The sequence below is a fragment of the Perognathus longimembris genome, chromosome 2 (assembly GCF_023159225.1).
Source record: "Perognathus longimembris pacificus isolate PPM17 chromosome 2, ASM2315922v1, whole genome shotgun sequence".
Classification (NCBI taxonomy): domain Eukaryota; kingdom Metazoa; phylum Chordata; class Mammalia; order Rodentia; family Heteromyidae; genus Perognathus; species Perognathus longimembris.
In genome coordinates, this window is record NC_063162.1 from 36937930 (window position 1) to 36961578 (window position 23649).

At 35.0% G+C, this 23649-nt stretch overlaps 1 protein-coding gene across 1 annotated transcript in view; it reads right to left on the bottom strand.

Moving 5' to 3' along the window:
* Positions 1-278: 278 nt before the first annotated feature.
* Ipmk (inositol polyphosphate multikinase) overlaps positions 279-23649 on the bottom strand; it is a 29596-nt gene continuing 6225 nt past the window's right edge. The window contains exons 2-6 of the mRNA XM_048338799.1: positions 22877-22962; positions 20656-20752; positions 11887-12059; positions 8002-8083; positions 279-5063 (exon numbers count right to left, since the gene is read on the bottom strand). Coding sequence (XP_048194756.1) covers positions 4438-5063; positions 8002-8083; positions 11887-12059; positions 20656-20752; positions 22877-22962 — 1064 coding nt within the window. The 3' untranslated portion in view covers positions 279-4437. The remainder of the gene's footprint in view (positions 5064-8001; positions 8084-11886; positions 12060-20655; positions 20753-22876; positions 22963-23649) is intronic.

Below are 23649 nucleotides of genomic sequence, written 5' to 3' on the forward strand. Positions count from 1 at the left end.
CATATATTTTCAGTGAGCTCAATTTATTTCCTCCAGTCACCTCTCCTACTAGGTTAATGCTAAAGACTAGTTCATATGAAAGAAACCATACAAAACCGTTTATATACTTGACTATTTCCAATGTGTCTGCATCGTTCTATAAACACCTCACCTTTGAATTCCTAACAACTCCTACAGTTTTTGATATTTAACACCACACACAAATATTTGTTGATTTCAGTAGGTTACTTTTAAACTACCTTGAGTTTGTTAGCATGCTGTAATTAAAAAAAAAAAGGTCCAATGCAAAACATTTTAATAGGTTGTCAAATATACAGTTATTAGAATTATCTAAATATCACTTATAAAATTGGTATATCACATTAGATGATTCTACAAAATAAAAACACAAATCACACATTGACAGTAACCCCTGCAGTCCAAGAATATCCCCCCATCAATAGCACAAATTACAAAAACAGGTAAAAAACAAAATGACAATAGACATTTAAACAGAAGTAATTGACTAAATACATTCAAGTACAAGAAATTTAGCACTGCTGCTTAAAGTCACTAGTAACACAATTTTAGGTGCGATTTCACATGCTTTCAAAAACTTCCAGTACAGTTCCCATAGTAAAGTGTCTCTGTGCACGCCATGTTTATCTGTCGGTTTGTAATACATCACTTAAGACCATTTCACCTCAAATTAAACAATTTATCTTGTAAGTGAACACCAGGACAAAATTTAACCACAAAATAAAAAAAAATTAAATTAAATTTTGAAGACAGACATCCTTGTTTCATTATGAGTACTATTTCCTAGTGGAGAATACACAAAAACAAAAGATGGTGCTCCAACCTTCCTAAAATATTAATAACATTTTATAGTGCAATCATTCTAGTTAAAAAGTAATTTCATATCCATTGCCCAATTTAAAATCAGTGATTTGAAGATAGGATTGAGGCCTAAAGTATTTGTACCAAGTTGTAAAACACAATTTTTAAGTTTGCAGTCAATTTGCTTGTGAATGTACAATGGGATGTGTTTCACAGTAAGTTTTATACACTTCTGTGGAGGGATAATGTAAGTAAATGTACCATTAGTAGCAAGAAAGCAAAAAAGTAAGGCTTTTTTATGGTATTTATAACTACTTCAACTCAAGTCAATGGAGGCTATCACTCTGGAAAGGATTGTTTCTAACATTGCATCTTCCTTAATACTTAGGCTTTACCTTTAATTCTGAAATGCAGATTTCTCTATTGCACTATTTTAATTAAGTCCTTAATCTCACTCTACCTAGATGGGATGCTGGAAATAGCAGAGCCTTGTCTGCTCATCCTGTGTGCTGGGACTGGGTGGGGGTAAAGATGCTTGGCTCGTGGTAGACATCCAAACTAAGAAGTTGGGACTCCAAAGCAATCCACTTGTTTTCTCAGAGCAATTCTAAGCAATTGCTACCTTGTCAAATAACCAATTCTTAAAAAAGAAATGTATGTTTCCTGGGCTACTAAAACATGACAGGATACTGAAGCTACCACAACAAAATCAAGGTTAAAGGCACTGGATAAGGTAGATAATCACAAAGCACTGTAAACAATTTGTAAAGCAAATCAAGTTTTAAATACTAGCCTCTAAAAGAAAATGGTACTGAAACAATAGCCAATGACTTCAAACAGTGGACACAATTCCTATCATTTCACAATAAAATTCTGGCATTGGTCTAGTTTTCGTTTATCCTACGCCCTTGAAAAAGTTTTCAGTTAGAAAAATTGCAACTAAGATAATTCCTTTCTTTTTCAAATGTTATAAACTTGGTAGAGTTTATATGCATGATGTGCAGAATGTATGTTGGAAATCATAAAGTACAAAATTATTCTAATCAAAATTCAGAAAAAGTTTTACTCATTTGATACCATATAAGTCCACAGTAGCAAACTATTGCATGGAGAGGCATAGTAAGAACAATCTTTCCAGACACAAAACAGAATCACAAGTCCTGATTGGAGTATCACAAGCTCCATGACAGAGCCATTTAATATACACGCTCTCATAACTGTTTCTTGAAAACTATTTAAATAAAATATTTATTACTGATTTTAATTTACTTAAATCTATGCAACTTCCATCCATATTAAAATATGTTAATGTAAGTATTTTTATAAAACTATTTTATAATTTAAAATTTTGAGAAATGTATTCACATCCACAGTTTCTTAAAAGTCCTTTTTATGAGCACATGCCACACAAAAAAGACACTAAAATCATGTTTGACGGGAGGGGGGAGAAGAAGGATTAATAATCCTATTGTTTCTTAAATAATGTTCAAATATCCTTGGTAAATAGTGATTACTCATCCTACAGTGGTAAATTTAACAAAATCTTCAAACAGGACTACATAGTAAAATAGTCACATGTATACTACATCAAAAATATTAGTTACATGTAAACTTACTTAAAAAGTAACATTAAGATGGGCATTGGAAAGCAGTTATAAAAAATGTAAACAAAAAGAATTAAAGGTTAAACCCTTCCCTGAAAAATAAAAGTATGTCATTTTTTATTATAACAAAACATGATCTATCACAAAAGTTAAGACAGTGATTTTACAGAAATGTATTTCCAAAGATTAGATGAAGAAAACCGGGAACTGATTTATTGAGTTAAACTTTTCAAAGAATCTGATGAAATTTTATTAAATTTGTTGTACATAGGATGAAAACATCCCATGAAAACAGCCTCAAGAATCCACATAGTATTTATTGCATGAAGTTCAGAATTTCTGGACCAGTAGCCAAGTAATGACAACAACAACAAAAGTCCATAGTATAAGAAAAAGGGAAACTGAAATTTTCTATTTATTCATTCCCCTAAAGCAAAAAATATATGTATCTATAGTTAGTACTCACTTAGGCAGTAAAGAAAACATAAAGCCTCTATGGAAAACACTTCATAGTGATTCCAAATAAAACATTATAAAATACACATGAATTTTAGAGTCATTCCAGTTTAATAGTCTTACTAAACATAGAACTCACAGAGCATTTATTTACTTGGGTGTTTTCTTTGCACTCCAGGTATTTGCAAACTGCCCTCAGAAAAGGCTAGAAAGGTAAGACAAACTTAAATTCCTTCAACATTACAAAAAATGGCACTTGTAATCAAAACTTGAATGTAAGGGAAAAAGAAGAAAAAAGTAACAATGTATAACTACCTTAATTTCAAATTTTAATGTTTTCATTGACAATTAATTTGAAAAGGGTAGTGGGTGTGAAACAAAGGTAGTATTTATAAATCAAGTTTTTCCAAGAAAAATAGCATCACCTTTTGCCCTGCCAGCAATTAAAATTAAAATTCTTATGCAGACTACAACATACAACCTTTACTAAAGAGTAAAACCGAAGCACAGATTTAAGTATGCACCAAAGTCTACATTATGCATTAATTGCTACATGGTACTTCTGACAATTTACCCAACTGTATGTTGCTTAATTGAGTTCTAAGAAACACTATTTTTAACAACATACATTTATATTATTGCTTAACTGAATAGGGACATAGAAATACATGCTTGAAAGGGCAAATTTTTAAAATATTAAATGATAAATAAAAAGCTTCAACCACCCACAGCTGACATCTCAGTTTAAGAAAAAAGTATTATACTATTTATAATACTTTTCACAATGTAGTAAGTAGATTCCAATTTTGTCATTAAATAAATGAACTTACAAGAAAAACACATTGTTGCTTGCAAATAACTTCTTTCTTCTTCTAACTCTGATAAAATAACCAGTGCCCCGGCCTTCAGGATTTTTGTTGTTGCTGCCAATTGTGGTAAGATTTTTCATGAAGTATAATGACTTGAAATATGTACAGACATTGAAAACAAAAGGAAAACTTGCTTTTGGAATGCAACAATTCGGAATCATTTCACTAAGAAGCACCTTTTAATATGCTGGTCTGAACTTTTAATATAAAACCCTATTTTTGAAGTAGAATTTTCTCCAGTCTTAGCATTAAACATCCAATATTGAGGATATTAGCCTGTGCTTTGTAGATATTTAAAGGTGTTTTGATGATGGAATAGTTTAAATATGGCTCATTGTCAGGGTTGGGTGGACAGAGATTTCATGATAAAATTGGCTACAGAAAGCTAAAGAAACTCGTAATGGCTGAACAATGATTTCCATTTTGCTTGAGCCAAACAGATGTTGTTTAAGTCATGTACCACGACATTCCCTATTTAATATTCCTCTTTCTTTATTCTTCATAGTTTTCTAATGAACCTATTAGTATTCCTGAGTAAGATTATAAAAAAGTTAACCTTTCTACCAAAAGTATAAAGACAAATAAAATCTCGACTCACAATACAAATTTTTACATAGCATCACAGGTGCAGAAATGACTGCTGTTCTTCATTATGATTGGTCTATCCTTAAAAGACTGAGGCAAAAGATTCAATTGTCTAGAATACTTCTAAGTACAGTAATTAAATGTTTTAGACCATAAACATATCCCTCATCTACTGTGTTGCTAGGGAACACGTGAGCAAAATCTATCATTCGCACTTCTACTTCTGCAATCTCTTGGCAACTAACGGGAAGGTGATAGAAAACTTTCTCCAGCTGGGAGAGTACATTTCCATTTAAATGTTCCTGTGACATGCTTTTCCACCCATTGTCCTGCTCCCTATTTTCAACTTTCAATGAAGTCTGACTGTGATGTTTTTTTGAATACATTTTTCTGTGCCGAGCATAGATCTTGGATAAACTTTTGCCTACTGAAGACTCTATTTTTCCATTTTCTGTGGAATTTAAAACATGAAAGTTATTATTGTACTCCAGTACGTCTGTATCTGATAGTTGTCCTTTGGATAATATCTTTTCTGCCAAAGTTCTGTCATTTGACTTTGTTGTTGTAGGTGGCTGAGATGAACCTTCATATACAAACAATAATGAGCTAGCATAGAAGTTAAGCTGCTTCTGGTTTTCAAACCACTGCAGAATCTTCTCAATCTTCTGAATACTGGCTGCAATGGCATCTTTTCTTAAGCAGAATCCATTATGAAAAAACTTGGAGACTCCTGAGGTACAAAATGTTAGGATTAGAATCACATTATAAAACAGCTGCTAGGCAGAAAGTGAACTCACAATCTATAAAATTCTCCAATGATGGGGTTGAGAATATGGCCTAGTGGCAAAAGTGCTTGCCTCATATATGTGAAGCCCTGGGTTCGATTCCTCAGCACAATATATATAGAAAACGGCCAGAAGTGGCGCTGTGGCTCAAGAGGCAGAGTGCTAGCCTTGAGCAAAAAGAAGTCAGGGACAGTGCTCAGGCCCTGAGTCCAAGCCACAGGATGGGGGCGGGGGGGGGGGGGGGGGGGAGGGTGTGTGTGAAATTCTCCAATGATTTCCTCATCATCTCAAAATAAATGAATACCTATTTCTAGAATTTTAGTTAGGAGAAATTTAGATCACAACTTAATTTTTAGTTAAAACTTATTAGAGAACATTTAAATGACAGTAACAAAGTTTTATTCAGATAAAAAAGACAGGATAAAAAGAAACTTACAACTACAAACAAGCAGTTTAACTTGCTGTGTATTCTTAAAAAAGTGATTTCAAAATTTGCTCCATTCTATAACTGAAATTTTGTTTGAACTCAAAGCCTCCCTCTTACTAGGCTGATACTCTAATATCTGAGCTGCCTGTAACCTTTTACCTGAGACTGGGTCTCAACTTGCCACCAAAGTGCACAGCTGAGCCAGGTTTCCCCTATTCTGTCAGTGCTGAAGTGACAGAGGCATGCTATTGTGCCCAGCTACGGATTAAAGAAAGAATCTTGCAAACTTTTCTGCATAGGCTGGCCTTAAAACTTGATCTCGCCCAGGACTCCCAAGTAGGATTACAAGTGTAAACTTTCAGTACTTGGCTTTAAATTGAGACTTTTAAATGTACAAATCTATCTGATTTGGGGCCTCTTTAAAAATTGTGCCTTAAAGTGTTACCATAGATTGGAAATTCTGAGTAAATACAATGTGAGGTCTGCTTGTAAATAACCTGTTCCTGAACATTAGGACAGAAATTTGTAAGAAAAACTTGGCTGGGTGCTAGTAGCTCATGCCTTTAATCCTAGCTACTCAGGAAGTAGAGATCTGAAGGACAGCAGTTTTAGAGCCAATCTGGGTAAAAAAGTTAAGAGAGAATCCACCTCCAAACCAACCAGCAAAAAAGCCAGGCTGGAGGTAGAGTGCCAACTGAGCAAGGAAGCCAAGCAAGCAAGGCAAATAAGCACTAATTCCTGAGTTCAAGCCCTAGTTCTAGGAAAATAGTTTTGAAAAGTGATACCTTGTTTGAAAAGTACATTGAAATAAAAAAGGGCTAGAGATACAGTTCAAGTGGTAGACTGTCTGCTTAGCAAATACAATGCCCTCAGTTCAAACCCCAGAAACTCAAAAAAGAAAAAAACAAAAATACCACTTTAATGACAAACTTTAATTTCAGAATTAAGCTAGACAGTTGGTACACAAATGTTTATACACATACATACATACACACACACACACACACACACACACACACACAATTGGTGCTGATTCTGGGGCTTGAACTCGGGGCTTGGGTACTGTCCCTGAGCTTCTTTTGCTCAAGGCTAGTACTCTATCATCTGAGCCACAGAGTCACTTCTAGTTTTTCCTGATTAGTTTTTATTGAGTTAAGTGTCTCACAGACTTTTCTACCTGGGTTAGCTTTGAACTATACAATCCTCAGATCTCAGCCTCCTGAGTAGCTAGGATTACAGAGGCAGAGAGAGAGAGAGAAAGGGAGGGAGAGAGAGGAGGAGAGAGAGAAAGGGAGGGAGAGGGAGAAGGAGAGAGGGAGGGAGGGAGGGAGAGAGAGAGAGAGAGAATACACCAAATATTTTATCCAAGGTGTCCTTCCTCCAAAGTCCATATGCTGAAGTTTGGTCCTATTAAGAGGTGATACCAGGGGCTGGGAATATGGCCTAGTGGCAAGAGTGCTTGCCACGTATACATGAGGCCCTGGGTTCGATTCCTCAGCACCACATATACAGAAAATGGCCAGAAGTGGCGCTATGGCTCAAGTGGCAGAGTGCTAGCCTTGAACAAAAAAAAAGAAGCAGCCAGGGACAGTGCTCAGGCCCTGAGTTCACAGCCTAGGACTGGCAAAAAAAAAAAAAAAAAAAAAAAAAAAAAGAGGTAATACCACCTTTAGGAGGTGTACCTAGAAGGAAGTTAGGTCATTGGGGTATGCCCTTGGAAAGAATTTTGGGACCTCCTCCCTCCTCTCTCTCTGCCTCCTGGCCATGCTAAAAAAGAGAGTTGCTTTCTTCTACAGTGTACTCCTAACATGACATACTATGCTGCCAGTTAATTCAATCAATTGGGCCAACTGAGCACAGGATAAAGACAGACGTCAAAATAAACATTTCCTATGTTTAAAATGGTCATTTTAGGGATTTTATCACAGCAATGGAAAGCTGGATAGCACACATATTAATCGAAAATTGAAAATGTAAAAAACATGGGTGGTGCCATGGGTTTGTACTAGAAAGTAAAGATTATGACTGATCTAATTTTGGAAATATAAATTTCATTTTTCAAGAAAAGATTTATATATAGGTCATGCACCATGGCTGATCCCTATAATCCCAGTTTAGGGGACAAAGATCAAGGAGGATTTTAGTTTGAGGCTAGACTAGACAAAAACTCATCTCAACCAATTAAGCTGTTTGTGGTAGTATGTACCTACCACTCCAGCTACAAAGAGGATGCAAACAGGAGCCTCTAAGTCCAGGCCAGCCATTGGAAAAAAAACATGAGGCTCTTATTTAAAATAACTAAACCAAAAAGGACTAGAGACAGGACAGTACTTGCCTAGCAAGCACAATGCTCTGAGTCCAAACCCAAGTACCAATTTAAAAAAATGTTTATCACAAATTAAATCACTATTTTAAAGGAGAATTAAAACTGAAGCAACTTTAGCATTAATACCTACCATCTTTTATAGTTTCTTTTGTTAAGCTTCTTCCATAGTGCTGGTTTTGTGTCTCATAGCTATCTGAGTGAACATGATAAACCTGTCGAAAAAAAAGCAGTGTCTATTAAAGAATTAATACACTGATTACTGAATTAATCTGGCAGAGTAAAGTGTTTAATATGGCATCTATTTATACAACTCATCTTAATAAATTTGAAAAAAATCACAGTCCTATCAATACATGCACTTAACTCATTTAAGATCTACTATTGATAAAAAGTCCCTATAACATAAGGAAAGATGGTTATTTCCAATAGGATAAAATTATTATTTCAAACCAGCAAAAGTTAGCCTTCCGTTTAAGGGGGGAAGGTAAGGAAGTGTTTTTCTTTTAAAATAAAAAGTAAAAAACTTCCATAAAAAAGTAGATTCTATCATCATCAGTATTATTAAATAATATTATTTTGAAGTTAATAGCAAATACAAACACATAAGAAAATAAATAAGAGGTCCAGGCATGGTGGTTTAATCTGTAATCCTAGCTACTCAGGCCGAGTTCCAGAAGATTGTAACTGGAGGCCAACCCAGACAAAAAGTTAGCAAGACCTCATTGATAACCAAGCTGGGCATTGTGGCTCAAATCTGTAATCCTAGCTACTCAAGATGTGGAGATGATGAGGATCCTGATCCAAAGCCACACTAGGCAAAAAGTGAGAAATACTGTGAGAAGCAACTGAAGCATAAAGAGCTAGGAGCATGACTCGAGCGTATAGCATCTGCCTAGCAAGCAGGAGACCCTAAGATCATAATCTAGTAACATAGATAGATAATCATTTAGAAGACAGAATTATCATTCTTTGTAGGTAGTAGTAGTTGTATATTGGAAAATCAACTAAAAAAGAATACAAAAAATAAAAATTGAAATAAGGGCTAAGTAAAATTAGTAAACAAAATATTTCAAATAACAAGTTAGAATATGTAGAAGGTCCCATTTACAAATGCAACAAAAAATGAGACAGAAATAAAAGCAAATAAACATAAGCTCTTTAAAACATTTCTAAGATATACACCCATGTTCACTAAGAAGATTCAACATCATAAAGATACTAATTCTATTTAAGTTAATATACAACTAAAATGAGATTATAAAAAGCCAACAACATTTTTAAAAATCAAATAAGCTAATTCTAAAGTTCACACACAGGTGTGGTAGCACATTTCTGGAGTATCAACTACTCAGGAGGCTAAGGCAAGAGGATGGCTTGAACCTAGGAATTTGAGACCGGCCTAGGTAATTTGTCTTTAAAAAAGACAAAGAAAAATATGCAAGTTCACACAGAAAAATAAGAAGAGCCAGAAAAAAATTGAAATAAAAGTAAAAGGGAAAGATTAACCTTATTATCCTACCACATATTAAAATACATTTGACTCAAATAGGTAAAACAATGTAGAATGTGATAGGATTTTAAGTCAGTAGAAAAAAATGCCTGTGTTGTCAGTCTGATTAGTGGGGATGGGAAAAAAATACCTCCCCCTTCCTGAAAACATGGAAGAATTCTAGAATAACTAATAATCAGAGAAGGTAGTTCTTAACAAAAACTCAAGGCATTTTCACCCCATTCAGAATGCTTTAAGCATACAGAAATCAAAATACAAACAAGGAAAAGGTAAGTAAAATTTATATAACACATGCAGTGTATGCTTATACTTAAAATAACAAAAAATAAGAAGAATTCACAGAAATCAAACAGGCCTCAAACTTAACAGGAGCATATCCCTTGCACTTCAATGCACCAATCAAAAATGTCTCAGACACTGCCAAATGTATTCATGGGGGCAAACAGTGCCCCTGCTTGAAAACCTCTGCTCTATGCCAATATTTACCAGTTATAAATGCAGATGCACAGCCCAATTCTCATTTAAAGATTTATCCCAAGTATGTACTAGCACACTGGTAGAATAAAACAGATCTATAGTTACTCACTGCAACATGACTCATACTAGTAAAAGACTACAAACAAAAGATAAATCTCAAACTCTTTACTATACTGAAAAAGTTCAATAAAACCATTTTTTCCACATAAACATAAAACCTATTTAAGAAGAACAATTTCTCAGCTGGGCATAGTAGCACAATCCTGTGATGAAAACACTAGGCAGGCTGCGAAGGCTCTTTAGGATGCCTGTCTTTTGAATACAATGGTGAACATTACATTGAGCTATAAGAATACCACTTAAAAATGCATTTTCTCTATTTTACTTGAATATGTTTAAAGAGGATTCTACGGCCAGAGAAATTTGTTCAGTGAAAGAGAACATGCTCAACGTGAACATGGCCACTGGTTTCATGCTCAGCACTGCAAAACATGATTAACTAAAATAAAAAGAGGATTCTGAAAAACTCACCGTTCTGTTATTCAGGAATCTCATTATCTGAGTCAAATTAAATCTGAACTTCAAGCTCACATATATACCGAAAAAGTTAAATCTTTCTAGTTAAATCTTGGGTTTCTCCAACCTCTCCTATTAATTCTTATTTAGTAGTGAAGATATTTATAAAACAAATATTATACTCCCATCCTGAAATCATATATATGCATAGTCAAAATAAAGGCTGTAACGATTTTTTTATTTTTTATTTTTTGCCAGTCCTGGGCTTGGACTCAGGGCCTGAGCACTGTCCCTGACTTCTTTTTGCTCAAGCTAGCACCCTGCCACTTGAGCTACAGCACCACTTCTGGCCGTTTTCTATATATGTGGTGCTGGGGAATCGAACTCAGGGCTTCATGTATGTGAGGCAAGCACTCTTGCAACTAGGCCATATTCCCAGCCCTCTAACGATTTTTAATGGTAGAGAGACATGCTATGGCGAACAGAATGAGCAAAAGCAAGCTCTAAATCCTACCTGTTGATAAATCTGAAGTGTTACTATCTCATACTATCACAAAGAAAGGAAATACAAAAAAAGATTTTGACAGTATGAACAACAGAGAGAAAAAATAATCATCATTCCCTTTAATCAGGAATCAGTGATTGTGAAAGATTAACTTCTGTATATTTCTAAAGAACTAGAAGTAAGGATTTTGGACATTCTTACCACAAATAGTAAATACCTGAAGAATAATCATGTTTACCATGATGAGAACATTACATTATATGTGTGTATATGTATACATATACATATGTGTATATACATATGCATATGTATGTACAAATGTACACACATACATATATATACACACATTGAAATATTACAGGTACCCCATGTATGTAAAAATTTTTTGTCTGTTAAAAACACATGTAAAAATGTCAATCCAGGGGCTGGGAATATGGCCTAGTGGTAGAGTGCTTGCCTTGTATACAAGAAGTCCTGGTTCAATTCCTCAGCACCAAATATATAGAAAAAAAAAAAAGCCAGTAGTGGCACTGTGGCTCAAGAGGTAGAGTGCTAGCCTTGAGCAAAAAGAAGCCAGGGAAAGTACTCAGGCCCTGAGTTCAAGCCCCAGGACTGGCCAAAAAAAAAAAAAAAAAAAATCAATCCAAAGAATTGTGAGTAAAACAACTTTTAAACTACAAAGACTAAAACAAGAGGAAAGTTAAAATAAACCGAGCCAATACTACTAAATTGAGCAAAAGGAGTAACCAAAATTTCTCTTCAAAATAAAAGGTCCAGCTACTGTCTTGGCGTTCAGTCATTTATTTGCTTATCACTTACTGTGTACCAGGAACGGACAGTAGCCATTCATGAGTGAGCAAAAGAGAAAAGTTTTTGCCCTCACAAAGTTTACATATTCAAGAAAAAATACTATCTTCTGATATATTAGCATTATGATAACATCTGTAATTTTCAAAGGCAAAACATATAAAGAAAAATGTCTGTATTATGCTAATAATCACTCTTACCCTCATGCCAAGCACCAAAAATCCAATCTCTTCCATTAGTGGGTACTTGCTGACCTGCTGCTGAATCTTCTCAGAAGAGGCGAAAGGATCATAGCTTTTTCTCCCTATCTTTACATCCATTATACAGGGCTTAGTAAATTTATGGGTCACATCTTCCAGTTTTAGGTATAAGTCTGTAAGTAAAGAAAAACAGTAATTAATGACAGGCAGACATATTACTATACAAATATCACAAAGACAAACAAAATAAGGAAATTCTAGAAAAGAAAAACTTGAAAACCTAGTGAACAATTATTATTGTACCTTAAAAAAAGACCAACAAATGTGTAATATGCATAAATATCACACTGAAATTCTTACAGGAAGTGAATAATATTCAACCATAAGCAACAGGTATTAAGTAGATAAAAGGTTTCCACAGATGTTAAGAAGGTCGGGTGGGGGTTCAGGAATGGAGAAAAGAAGGGTAAGCAAATGCAGTTTTTGTATTCAATATATACTATGTTAAAAAATGAACTATGTAACTTGTGTGTATGAATGGGAAGAGTAAAATAGGGGAAAGCTAAGGAAGGGGTGAAAGCATTGTTCTCATAACCTAACTCATGAAACTGTAACACCTCTGTACAACTCCTGAAAAATAACTATTGAAAAAAAGAAGGCAATGAAGCCAGATACTGATGGCTCACATTTATAATCCTAGTTGCTTAGAAGGCTGATATGAAGAATCTTGGTTTGAGGACAGGTCCAAGCAGAAAATTTCACTAGACTCTTTCTCCAGACTAACCAACAAAAAGCAGAACAGAAGCAAGGCTAAAGTGGAAGAGCATCAGTTCAGTAAACATGAGGCCCTGAGTTCACACTCCCAGTAGTACAAAAAATATGTGATATTATTTCAAAGTTGTTTCAGAATATATTCATTCACCTTTTAAAAATAAATTACACCATCTATGCCTTAGCACAATATCTCAGAATTTTAAAATGTTTTGTTTATTCTTCATTTAAAATGAGTAACTCTAAGTTCTTCCTGTAAGAGAGTAAGGATTAAGAAAGGGTCAATCAATCCAAAGGCTCCTAGTTTTACCAGTTTCTAAGGAAAATCAAAGGCTTTCCATTTTAGAACAATGACATTACCCAAAAGTTGGTTTGGTAGGAAGATGTATGCAACTTAAATGGAAATTCAAGTATAATATTATAAAAATCCTAGTTACTAAAAGCAAGGTTCAAGGACCAATGAGAGAAGAAGGAAAGACATTCCCTCCTCCCCTTTCCAAGGTAAAATGATCTCTAAATTCTGAATAAGATGATTCAGTTTTAGTAATGAATACGGTAAAAAAAAAAAAAAAAAAACATTTTTCCCAAAATAAAAGTTTTCTCCTCAATGACAGAAAAATTTTAATTTGCTAAATATTAACAAAACAAGTAAGGTTAGAGAAAATGTACATTTCCTCTAAAGGATACCAGGAATAAGAGAAGCCTTAAGCTCTAATGTACCTTTTCTTTGTTCCTGTTCCAGTAAGACTATGGTATCAAATTACAACAAAGTTTGCGCTGAACCAAGTGATGACAACTCAGAGCTTAAAATTTTTTGTACCTCTAAGACTGAGTAAGCATACATCTTCTCTAAAGGGGAAGAGATATTAATTTTATCCCTTAAAGGACAGTGGAAGAAGGTTTTGACAATGTAGGATTGAAGAAGAAACTGCAGCCCAGAGAACAGCACCAATACTGAAGAAGGAGCCTACAACTGAGAGACAAGTTCCTCAACAGCTTAAGAGAAGACAAAAGAACACAGGCACAACAAACACTGAAAGTAGTGAAAGGCACTGGACAAGTGCAAACATAATGCCCAAGAAGCTGGAGCCCACCCACACTTGCGTATTCTAAACCATAACCACCACGCGGCCAAACTGGTAAAGGAAGGAGCACAAGACACAATTCCCTTCAAATTCTATCCTACCATCCCTAACAGCTTCCTACTGCTATAGCTGTACAAGCATGTTAGCAACAAGACATACAACCAAATGTCAGAAAAGTCTAAAGACACTAACAACATAAATTCTTGGAACTCAAAAACTTAGCATTAATTTGGAGTCAAGAAATTCCAAATCCTGAGTTTGTAAAGCTATGTGTGACACTATAAAGGTAATAGGGAAATCCTTCTTCAACTGCACAATATAAGGTTATTTTCAATGTGTCCATTTGGTAATGATTAAAACAAACAATAACCTGTTTGTAATAAGTTGAAGACAAAAGTTTGGAAGTAGATTTTTTATGTGTGAATATAAAAACAGTATTTCTTCTTTTCCCTTTTATAAAGGAGGAAGAGACGAGTGCATAATAAATGTTTGCTGAATAATGAGTGTTTGCCTTTCCCATTCCTATTGCCCAGCAGAACTTTGGACTTGGTTTTCCTATACTAAACAGTAATTTCTTCAGTAAATAGGCCTGGGTTTTCATTCTACATTTATTTCAACTGGTTAAATATGTTTGTCTTCAATTTAATTATCAAGTAACTGCTAGACGATTTACTATTAGCCTTCAAAAATAAAACTCTAACTTAAGGTCTACTGAAGCCCTGAGTTCAATTCCTCAGTACCACATCAACAGAAAAAGCCAGAAGTGGTACTGTGGCTCAAGTGAGTGCTAGCCTTGAGCAAAAGCAACTCAGGGAAAGTGCCCAGGCCCTGAGTTCAAGCCCTATAACTGGAAAAGCAAAAAAAAAAAAAAAAAAAAGGTAAAGTTCACTTAAAGAGTTGATGTTAACTATCTAGCAGCTTCCCACAACTGTTTCTGAAAAACAGAAACAAAGTGGCATAATCTCAGCATTGAGATCACATTATTGAGTTCCAGCTGATTACTGATTTACATGTTGTTATTGAATCAGAGATCACGTTATGAATTTACACATTATTGATTTAGTTTGTCATATGTATAAAACCTGAATATTCTCTCTGAAATATGCTACTAGAAAATTCTTTCCATGGAATAGAACTAAATCAAAGTAGGTCAATCCTGAGAGTCAGTTATTTAGATGATAAAAGGCTAAAGGACAGCTTGAAAGGCAAAACCACAGTCTGGATAACAAAGAATACTATTGCAGGCCACTCTGCAAGTACAGATCACAATTTTTTTAAATATACAGATCATAGCCTATTCTTGGATTAGAAATTCAACCTAAAGGGTAACCAAAAGTTCCTTAAATGACAGAAAGAGTGAGCATGAGACTTCTCATACATACTAAGACGTATTGTGGGTTGTTCATAATCTTGTAAACATTGAGCTATTATGTGAAATGTATTTATATCATGGACCACAAAGTTTAAAAGGATATTTGACTAAACAGAATGTCAATGTGTATTATGTCTATATAACAAGACTATCCACACATCCTTGGAGAGGAGTCCTTTGGCACTGTCATACTTTAGAATCTTGCTTGCCCTTTGGTCCTAGTCATTGAAGCAGGAATGGTCGTCTGGCATAAGCTTCTTTAGTCCTACAAATGGAACTGGGATGCAGAAATAACATGTTGATCACCAACCCATCATGTCTAGGTCACTAACATATGCCACACCATGTAAATTCTTTGATTTAAATTAAATGATTCCTTTGGTGGGGATAGCTCAGGAAACTAGAGAGGAGGGAGGGTTAAGAAAATATGAAAGGATTAGAGTGTATCTCAAGTGATAAGAGTACCAGCCTAGTAAACATCAGGCTCTGAGTTCAAATTCTAGTACTGCTAAAACAAAGGTGGGGGTGGGGGAAGGAGGTGGACACTGCCCTAAACCCAGTGGCTCAACCTGTAATCCTAGCAATTTAGGAGTCTGAGTTCTAAGGATCAAAGTTTGAAGTCAGCCAGGACAGAGAAGTCTAAAAGACTCTATCTTCAGCTAACCAGCAAAACATTGAACAACTAGACATTTGGCTCAAGTGATGCATGCCAGCCATGAACAGGAAAAGCTGTGTAGGAGTGCAAGGTTCTGAGTTCAAGCCTATTACTGATGTGAACATGCACACAGACAGACAGACAGACAGACAGACAGACACACACACACACACACACACACACACAGAAAATATGCAAAGAGAAAAAGAAAGAAAGAGAGATCTAATCCTTGGCAGTGGTAAGATTTAGGTTTTGGTTCTGGGGCCATCTTGGGCTCAGATGCTTAGTCTTTGACTTTAAGACATCTCTGCAGCTTTACCATAAATTCTCTTGTTTAATCAAGTCCACATCTATTTCTACAGCTACCCCACAAAGAACAACTGCTTTAGAAGCAGAGGCAGTAAATTCAGATCTCAAATTTACCATTTGTTAGTAAATTTTAGCCTAGGAAAAATTCTCTATATCTCAATTACATGTATAATGGAGATAGGATAGAACCCACCATCAGGTATCATAAAGAGTAAATGAAACACTGTACTCCAAAGTGTCAGTAGCTACTTCATCCAAAACAAAACTGCATATACTCAATATATAACTGAGATACAGAGGTAAACAAAATAGATACAAATATTGCCTTAATAGAGTTGCTTTTGAAGGGTAGAAACAGCATTCTATGTAGCATAATGCATGGTGTATATTGTATTCACTGAATATTTACTCACTTTATTTGTAAATATATTTAATTTTTATATTTATAAATATGCACACAATAAATATTAAAGTCTGCTAGCCATGTTGTCACCAATGGATCTACACTGAACTTTAATGGTCAGCATAAATAATATAAAATGATTCACTGGAATATACCCTTCTCTTTCCAGATAAAACAAATATAACTTAATTACCACAAAATAAAAAGACATAGTCACGACTCAACTAGGCATATGATAATGGAGACGCTAACCCTGAGATTAATACCAAGCCTTAGCCTGCAGTTAAATATTAACAAGAGTATCTACTAGTTATATATTGATTTTTATCTCAAGATAAAATGTTATGACTGCAGAACACATTTAACCTGATCACTAACCTCAAGCAAGATCCTTACAATGGCTTAACTATCAAACTATATTGCTCCATACTACTCACTTTTCCATCCTTTGAGCCTATTTCATACTTCCTTCCTCAAATACTCTTAGCTTGCTTCTCTATTTTTCAAAATTCTGAAGAAAAAGTTATAGATTAAAAGATTATTGCTAGTAAAGATTACTGCAATAAACTCGATAGCTGGGTAGCTTTGTTTTTGATATATTTATGTTTTATAATTCATCAAAAAGTCTGATGTGCTAAAAATAAAGTTTGGAATAAGGTTTGGTCACTCAGACCAAGCTCAAATGTAAGATAACTATAATTAGTATGATGTTAGAAAAATATCTGATAATATATTAATATAATTATTTTATAAGAGTTTATAAGACATTTAACAAATAATAAAAGAATAAAGCAGATAAGATAGTATAACCTTTTCAAACTCTGGAAATCCTATTTATGACAACTGATTCTTATAAAGCTAGTCTTTTGGAGGCACGAGGCCTGACATTTGTAAATGTCTTATTTACAGGGATATTCTATATGGCTTACTGCTGGTATATAGTAAGTAAAAGGACATCAATTCTTCATAAATATGAGTTCATTTTAAGAGATCATAACCGTTCAAGAGCTTAATGGTTCTAATACATTAAGCCATAAATCCATTTAAAAGTATATGTACAGGCTAGGAATGTGGCTTAGAGGTAGAGTGCTTGCCTAGCAAGCATGAAGCCCAGGATTTGATTCCTTAGCACCACATAAACTGAAAAAGCTGGACGTGGCACTGTGGCTCAAGTTGTAGAGTGGTAGCCTGGAGCAAAAAAAAAGGAAGCCAGGGATAGTGCTCATGCCCTGAGTTCAAATCCCAAGACTAGCAAAAAAAAAGTATATGTATAATTTCTGTAGTGTCATTAAAAATGATTTTGAGGTTAAACTCACAAAAATAATTAAGATATCTCAATAGCTTTATCAACAATACTACTAGAATGGAAAATATTTATACTTTCATGTTGTTGATGACTGTTAAAATTACAAAGTTAATGTCAATCAAAAAATGTCTACCATAATACATATAATTAACTTAAATATGGATTAAATATAATTCACATGTTGTTCTTTAGTATGTTAAGTATAAAAAATTGCTACAGCAAATTTCTACTACTAGAGTATAACCTTGACACACTAAGAAAGAGAGGCAAAGAATTCCCTGGTTTCAAAAGAAGACATCTGAATTAAGAAAAACATTCAAAGAGTTGGATGCTGGTGGATCATGGCTATAATCCTAGCTACTGGGGAAGCTGAGATCTGAGGACTGAGGATTAAAGTCAGCAGAGACAAGTAAGTTGATGAGATTCTTAACTCCACTTACCCAGCAAAAGGATATAAAGGAGGTAAAGCAGAAGTGGTAGTACACTAGCCTTAAATGAAAAAGCTAAGGAACATTATGCAGGCCCTGAATTCAACGCTTAGTACTACTGGCACACATGTGCACACATGCATGCGTGCATAAACACACACACACAAATCCTACAGATAACTGAATAATAAATAACAAGCCATCCTTTTGAAAAAGACCAGAGGGCAGTTACAGAACTGAAAGAAAATTTACTTAGATGCTTCTTAATGAATATTAATGACTGTATAAATTATGGAAATAATGAGTCTCACATTTCAGTAAGCTTTGTGCCCAAAGAAGCTATAAAATCTACTTAGTATTGGCTACCATCTTTATTTCTGAGCCTTGTTTAGAAAAAAAAGAAATCCCGATGGAGAATCACTGCCCCACTGTGAAGCCAGATGGAAAAAACAAAGAGAACCTTGCTTTCCCTCAACAATCATCAACCATGTCTGAGAACAGAAATTGAAAGTAGAAAGAGTTTTAATTACAGACTATGCATCCCCAAGTTTGGGATGGAATGAGATGAAGGATCAGATATCTTGGGCCAGCTTGTTTCAGCACATGCTTCCTGAAATATGTCTAACCAGATCCAGGAGCCTACTCACTTATCAGAGGGGACATCACATACTTGAAAACTATCAATTTGCTCAGACCTCCATGATGTTATACTTTTCTTACCTCTAACCATCAATATCTGAAGGCTTTTGATGCTATGTGTCCTAAGCTTCTATGTACTTACACCAAAGTATAATGAGATTTATTACATATAACTAGCCTGACAGTAATTGCCAACCAAGATTACTATTTAAAAAAAAAAACTCACTGAAGTTAAAGAATGGTGATGATTGTACAACTCTGTAAATACACTAAAAACCACTGAATCATGTGCTTTAAATGGAAACTTTTTATGTAAATTACAACTCAATAAGCCAGCTATAAAAAGAATTAGGAGGAAGGAAGATACAGGAGGATCAAGGTTCAAGATGAGCTTACTCCAAAGTTAGGATAATATACTGAAAAAAGAAGTGAGTATAGCAGCACATGTTTATAATATGTGCTACTTTGGAGGTGGAGGAGAGAGAATCAGGGTTGGAGGCAACCTCAGCGAAAGTTAAGAGACCTCAGCTGAAAAGCAAACTGAAAGCAAAAGCAGTATTTGTTACACGATAATTTTATTGAAAAGTTGACTTTCTGTTTTACTGCTCTAAATCATACAAAACTGTAGCAGCTTTATGCAATTCTCAAGATGCCCAACCAAAAATGAGAAAACACAAAACATACAAGAACCTGAAAATAAATGTCATTAATGTAATACTCTGTAGAACCACAGTACTGTACAAAAACCTAATGAAATATTTGCTTTTATGGTCCTTGAACCTACACATGTATACAAATTCGCTATCTTATAGTTTATTTAGAATCAAATGGACTAAAATGATTTCATGAAGTCTCTGGCAAAACTAAGTAATATGTATATAGTGCAGTTTTGTCTAACTTCTTCCAGAGCAAATAAAGTAGGAAAGGAAGAGGAAATCCCTTCAGACAACTGCTGGTGATTGGATTCATCTGTGTCGTGTATATTTTTATTTCATCCTTTGTTTTCTTCCTGCTTAAATTTTCTCCTGTCATCTCTCATTTTCTCATCTTGCCTTCTCATCATAGTAGTACCAATATCTCTAGTTACTAAGAAAATTAGTGTTTACAAAACATTCTCATGTGACACGTAGATGGTAGAACTCAAAAAGATTTCTGAAGCAGGATGTGGTACGCTCCTGTAATCTCAACACTGGGAAGGCAGAGGCCAGAGGGTCAAAAAACTGATCCTCCCTGGGTACCTGGTAAAGACACTATCACCCCCAAAAAAATAAGAGACAGACATGACTGACAGAGCCAGAGACATCTGTAACTATTAAAAGTTACTGAGTTAGTGAAGTTCATAAAAGTTTTAAGTAAATACTCAAGGTAGAAGCTATTGCCTTCAAGTCACAGCTGTTATTAGCAAAAAGATGAATTTTAAAATTAGCACTGAATATTTTTGAAATAGACTGCACATACTAAACCACTGAAATTGTACTAGGAAGGGTGGGGGGAGTAAGGGAGAGATGGGATGAACTGACTGGGATGCATTGTATCCATGTGTGGAAATGTCCACAATGAAATCCCTCCCCCTTGTACAGCTGTTTGCTAATATCAGAAAATTTTTAGTTCTGAAGACCAAAGAGGATGATGACTGATAGTAAGTCCTTGAATCCTTACATCATGTGAATTTTATTTTGAAAAGAAAAATTAGAAAGCATATATATTCTGTGTTTTCAAAATACTGCTTAGTTTTACATAAAGCCTTGAAAAGTCAACCTCATGAATAAAACTAAAAAATGTACTTTTAAGAAAATACTACCATTTGGTGCAGTAGGAGGTGACCAGACGCCATAATACTTGGGCAAATATTTTCGTAGCTCTACAAGAACACCATCACTACAATCAGCAGCAAAAACCTGAAACAAAGAGAAATAGAACATTCCTTAGTTTCTTATATGCTTCATAATTGTCCTGCATTATTTCTCAAATTAAACACAACATTACTGAATCATGATTTAGCTGGTATGGATTTCAGTTGGAAGTAACTTTGGAGTAAACAAAAAGATTATTTTATCTCTACTGGAAAAAAGTATGTATTAAGAGCACATTTTTCTTGCTATCTAATTATACCCTTTCACTGCCTTTCAACTATTTTATAACTATGTACTATGTATGGAGATAACTATTAGTAAATACAAAGTAATTCTTGTTTGTAAACATAGTATGCAAATAAATTCTTGCCAAAGGAAGTTCAATGAACTTTCATCTGTGCCCCAGAGGAAGAAAGAATTTCAAAATGCAGCTTAACTAAAAATGGGTAAAAGATCTCTATAGTCAGTACTCTGCAGAAGATGTATAAGTGGCCAGTAAGTACCTGGAAAGATACTCAGTATCATTAGTCATCAGGGAAATATGCACATCAAAGCAAGTTATGATGAGGTAGCACTTCATAATCACTATTACACTGTTTAAAGGTAATGTGGAGAAATTACTACACTCACAGAATGCTACTGGGAATGTAAAAAAGTGCTGGAAATAGTGCAGGAAATAGTTTGACATGTTCTCAACATATTAAACACAGAATTACCAAATGACCCAACAATCCCATTGTTAAGTACCCAACGAAGAAAGAACAAGTACCCAGATACTTGTACATGAATGTTCATTGAATCCCTATGAACAAAAGTCAAAATAATCCAAATATCCACTAAAAAGTGAGCAAGTAGGATATAAGAACAGTAGAATATCACTCAGAAATAAAAATGAAGTGTGATGCACATACAGGACCTTTAAAACATTACAGTAAATATAAGCTAGATATAAAAGGTCAAACTTTGGGCTTAGTCATTTCTATGAAGTACTACCAACAGCAAAGTCCACAGAAGCAGATTAGTAGTTGACAGGGTAAGGAAGAGGGAGTAATTCAGCATATGACTTCAAGGGTAAGTAAGAGGTTTTCCTTTGGGTGACAAACTGAAAAATTTCCTACTCATCGGTTTAATCAGATGTTAAATTTATCTCCTTCCTCTCTCCTTAGGAGAGTCACAGTATAGATTAGTACATTTAAGACTCTAATCTTAGCATGATAGCCCATACCTGTAATACCACTATTAGATGATCAACAGGGAGATTATGAGTTTATGAATTTAAGGCCAGTCTGGTTATATAGAATTTGAAACCATGGGGCTGGGAATGTGGCCTAGTGGCAAGATTACTTGCCTCGTATACATGAAGCCCTAGGTTCGATTCCTTAGCACCACATTTTTAGGAAAGGCCAGAAGTGGCGCTGTGGCTCAAGTTGGCAGAGTGCCTTGAGCAAAAAGAAGCCAGGGACAGTGCTCAGGTCCTGAGTTCAAGCCCCAGAACTGGCAAAAAAAAAAAAAAAGAAAGAAAAGAATTTGAAACCAGACTAGGATATACAGTGAGATCTTGTCTTAAAAAGCAAGCAAAAGCCAGGCCTTTGTGGCTCAAACCTGTAATCCTAGCTACTCACTGGACTGAGATTTGAATGAAGATCACACTTCAAAGCCAGCCCAGGAAAGTCCAAGAAACACTTCTCTCCAATTTACCAGCACAAAAGCTGAAAGTGGAGGTATGCCTCAAGGCAGAGCAACAGCGCTGAGCAAAAAAGATAAGGGAAAACACCCAGACCCTGAGTTCAATGCCCCAGTATCAGTACAAAAGAAGAAGAAAAAAAAAGCAAAGTAAAACCAAAACTAAGAAATTCTGGGGTAAAAAACACTTATCTAATGTAGCATTTTGGAGAATTACAAATACTCTCAGATAAGTGATATTTTTTTTAAATTGCATCATAACTCCTGACTAAGATCAATTTCCTGACTCAGAGTAAGTCTTGAAGGCATGCACTAGAAACCCCAAGACTACACCACATACAGTAATACAGTAAAAGATTAGTGCTTTGTCACGAACCTTTTGTTTCTACTATACTCAATGAAATAGGTCATGATAGCAAACGTATTTCCTACTTTGAGTCATCATCAAGAACATTCTGTATATAAGACAAATCTTACCTCACTTACCATATTATAAAAGTCCAGCTCTCTGGGGCCCCTTGGAGGTGGCTGTAACTGTTTCAAAACTGTGCCATCTGGATGTTGCAGTATGCCTAGTAACAGAAATGGCATCATGTTTCCACTTCAGTGACCCTTACTCACAAGGTCAGATCTATTCCTCAAGTGACATGTAAACTGCGTTATGTAAGGATTTACTTTTGCTTCTTGCAGAAAATTTTTAACACTCAACCAATACATTTCAGTATTGTTACATGCAAAGCATCCAAACACAAACTTCAAATTGCTTAGTTTTTTATCTTCAATTACTACTCCCCAGTGGCAATTTGGCCCTGTTTGACTCTCTCAATTCCATTCACATGTACATTTTTACAGAAAACCTCAGTAATAGACTTTTCAAGAGAGGTTAAGTTATAATTAAATATGAAACAGTAACACAAACTGATCCTACTTTTATAAACAGAAAAAAGAAAAAAATGTGTCAACAGTGGCCACATATGTATTCCTGCTTGTTAATGTTCTGCAAGACTTTTGTTTAAAAAATTTTTAAGTAAACTAATTATCCTGAGTCAGTTTCACCATTGTACAGGAGGACAAAGAGATGGAGCCATTTGGAAAAGTGAGGGCTGAAAGCACACATAGCCTGGTGTGGGAAGGAGCACCCTTTCATAATCTGCCCACTGGAAAGCAGTGTTTTTCTAAACTCACCATAAGTGTGTCAACACTGGCCCACAAATGGTCAGTCCTGAATATAACTCTTCAATTTTCATATGTTGATCTTT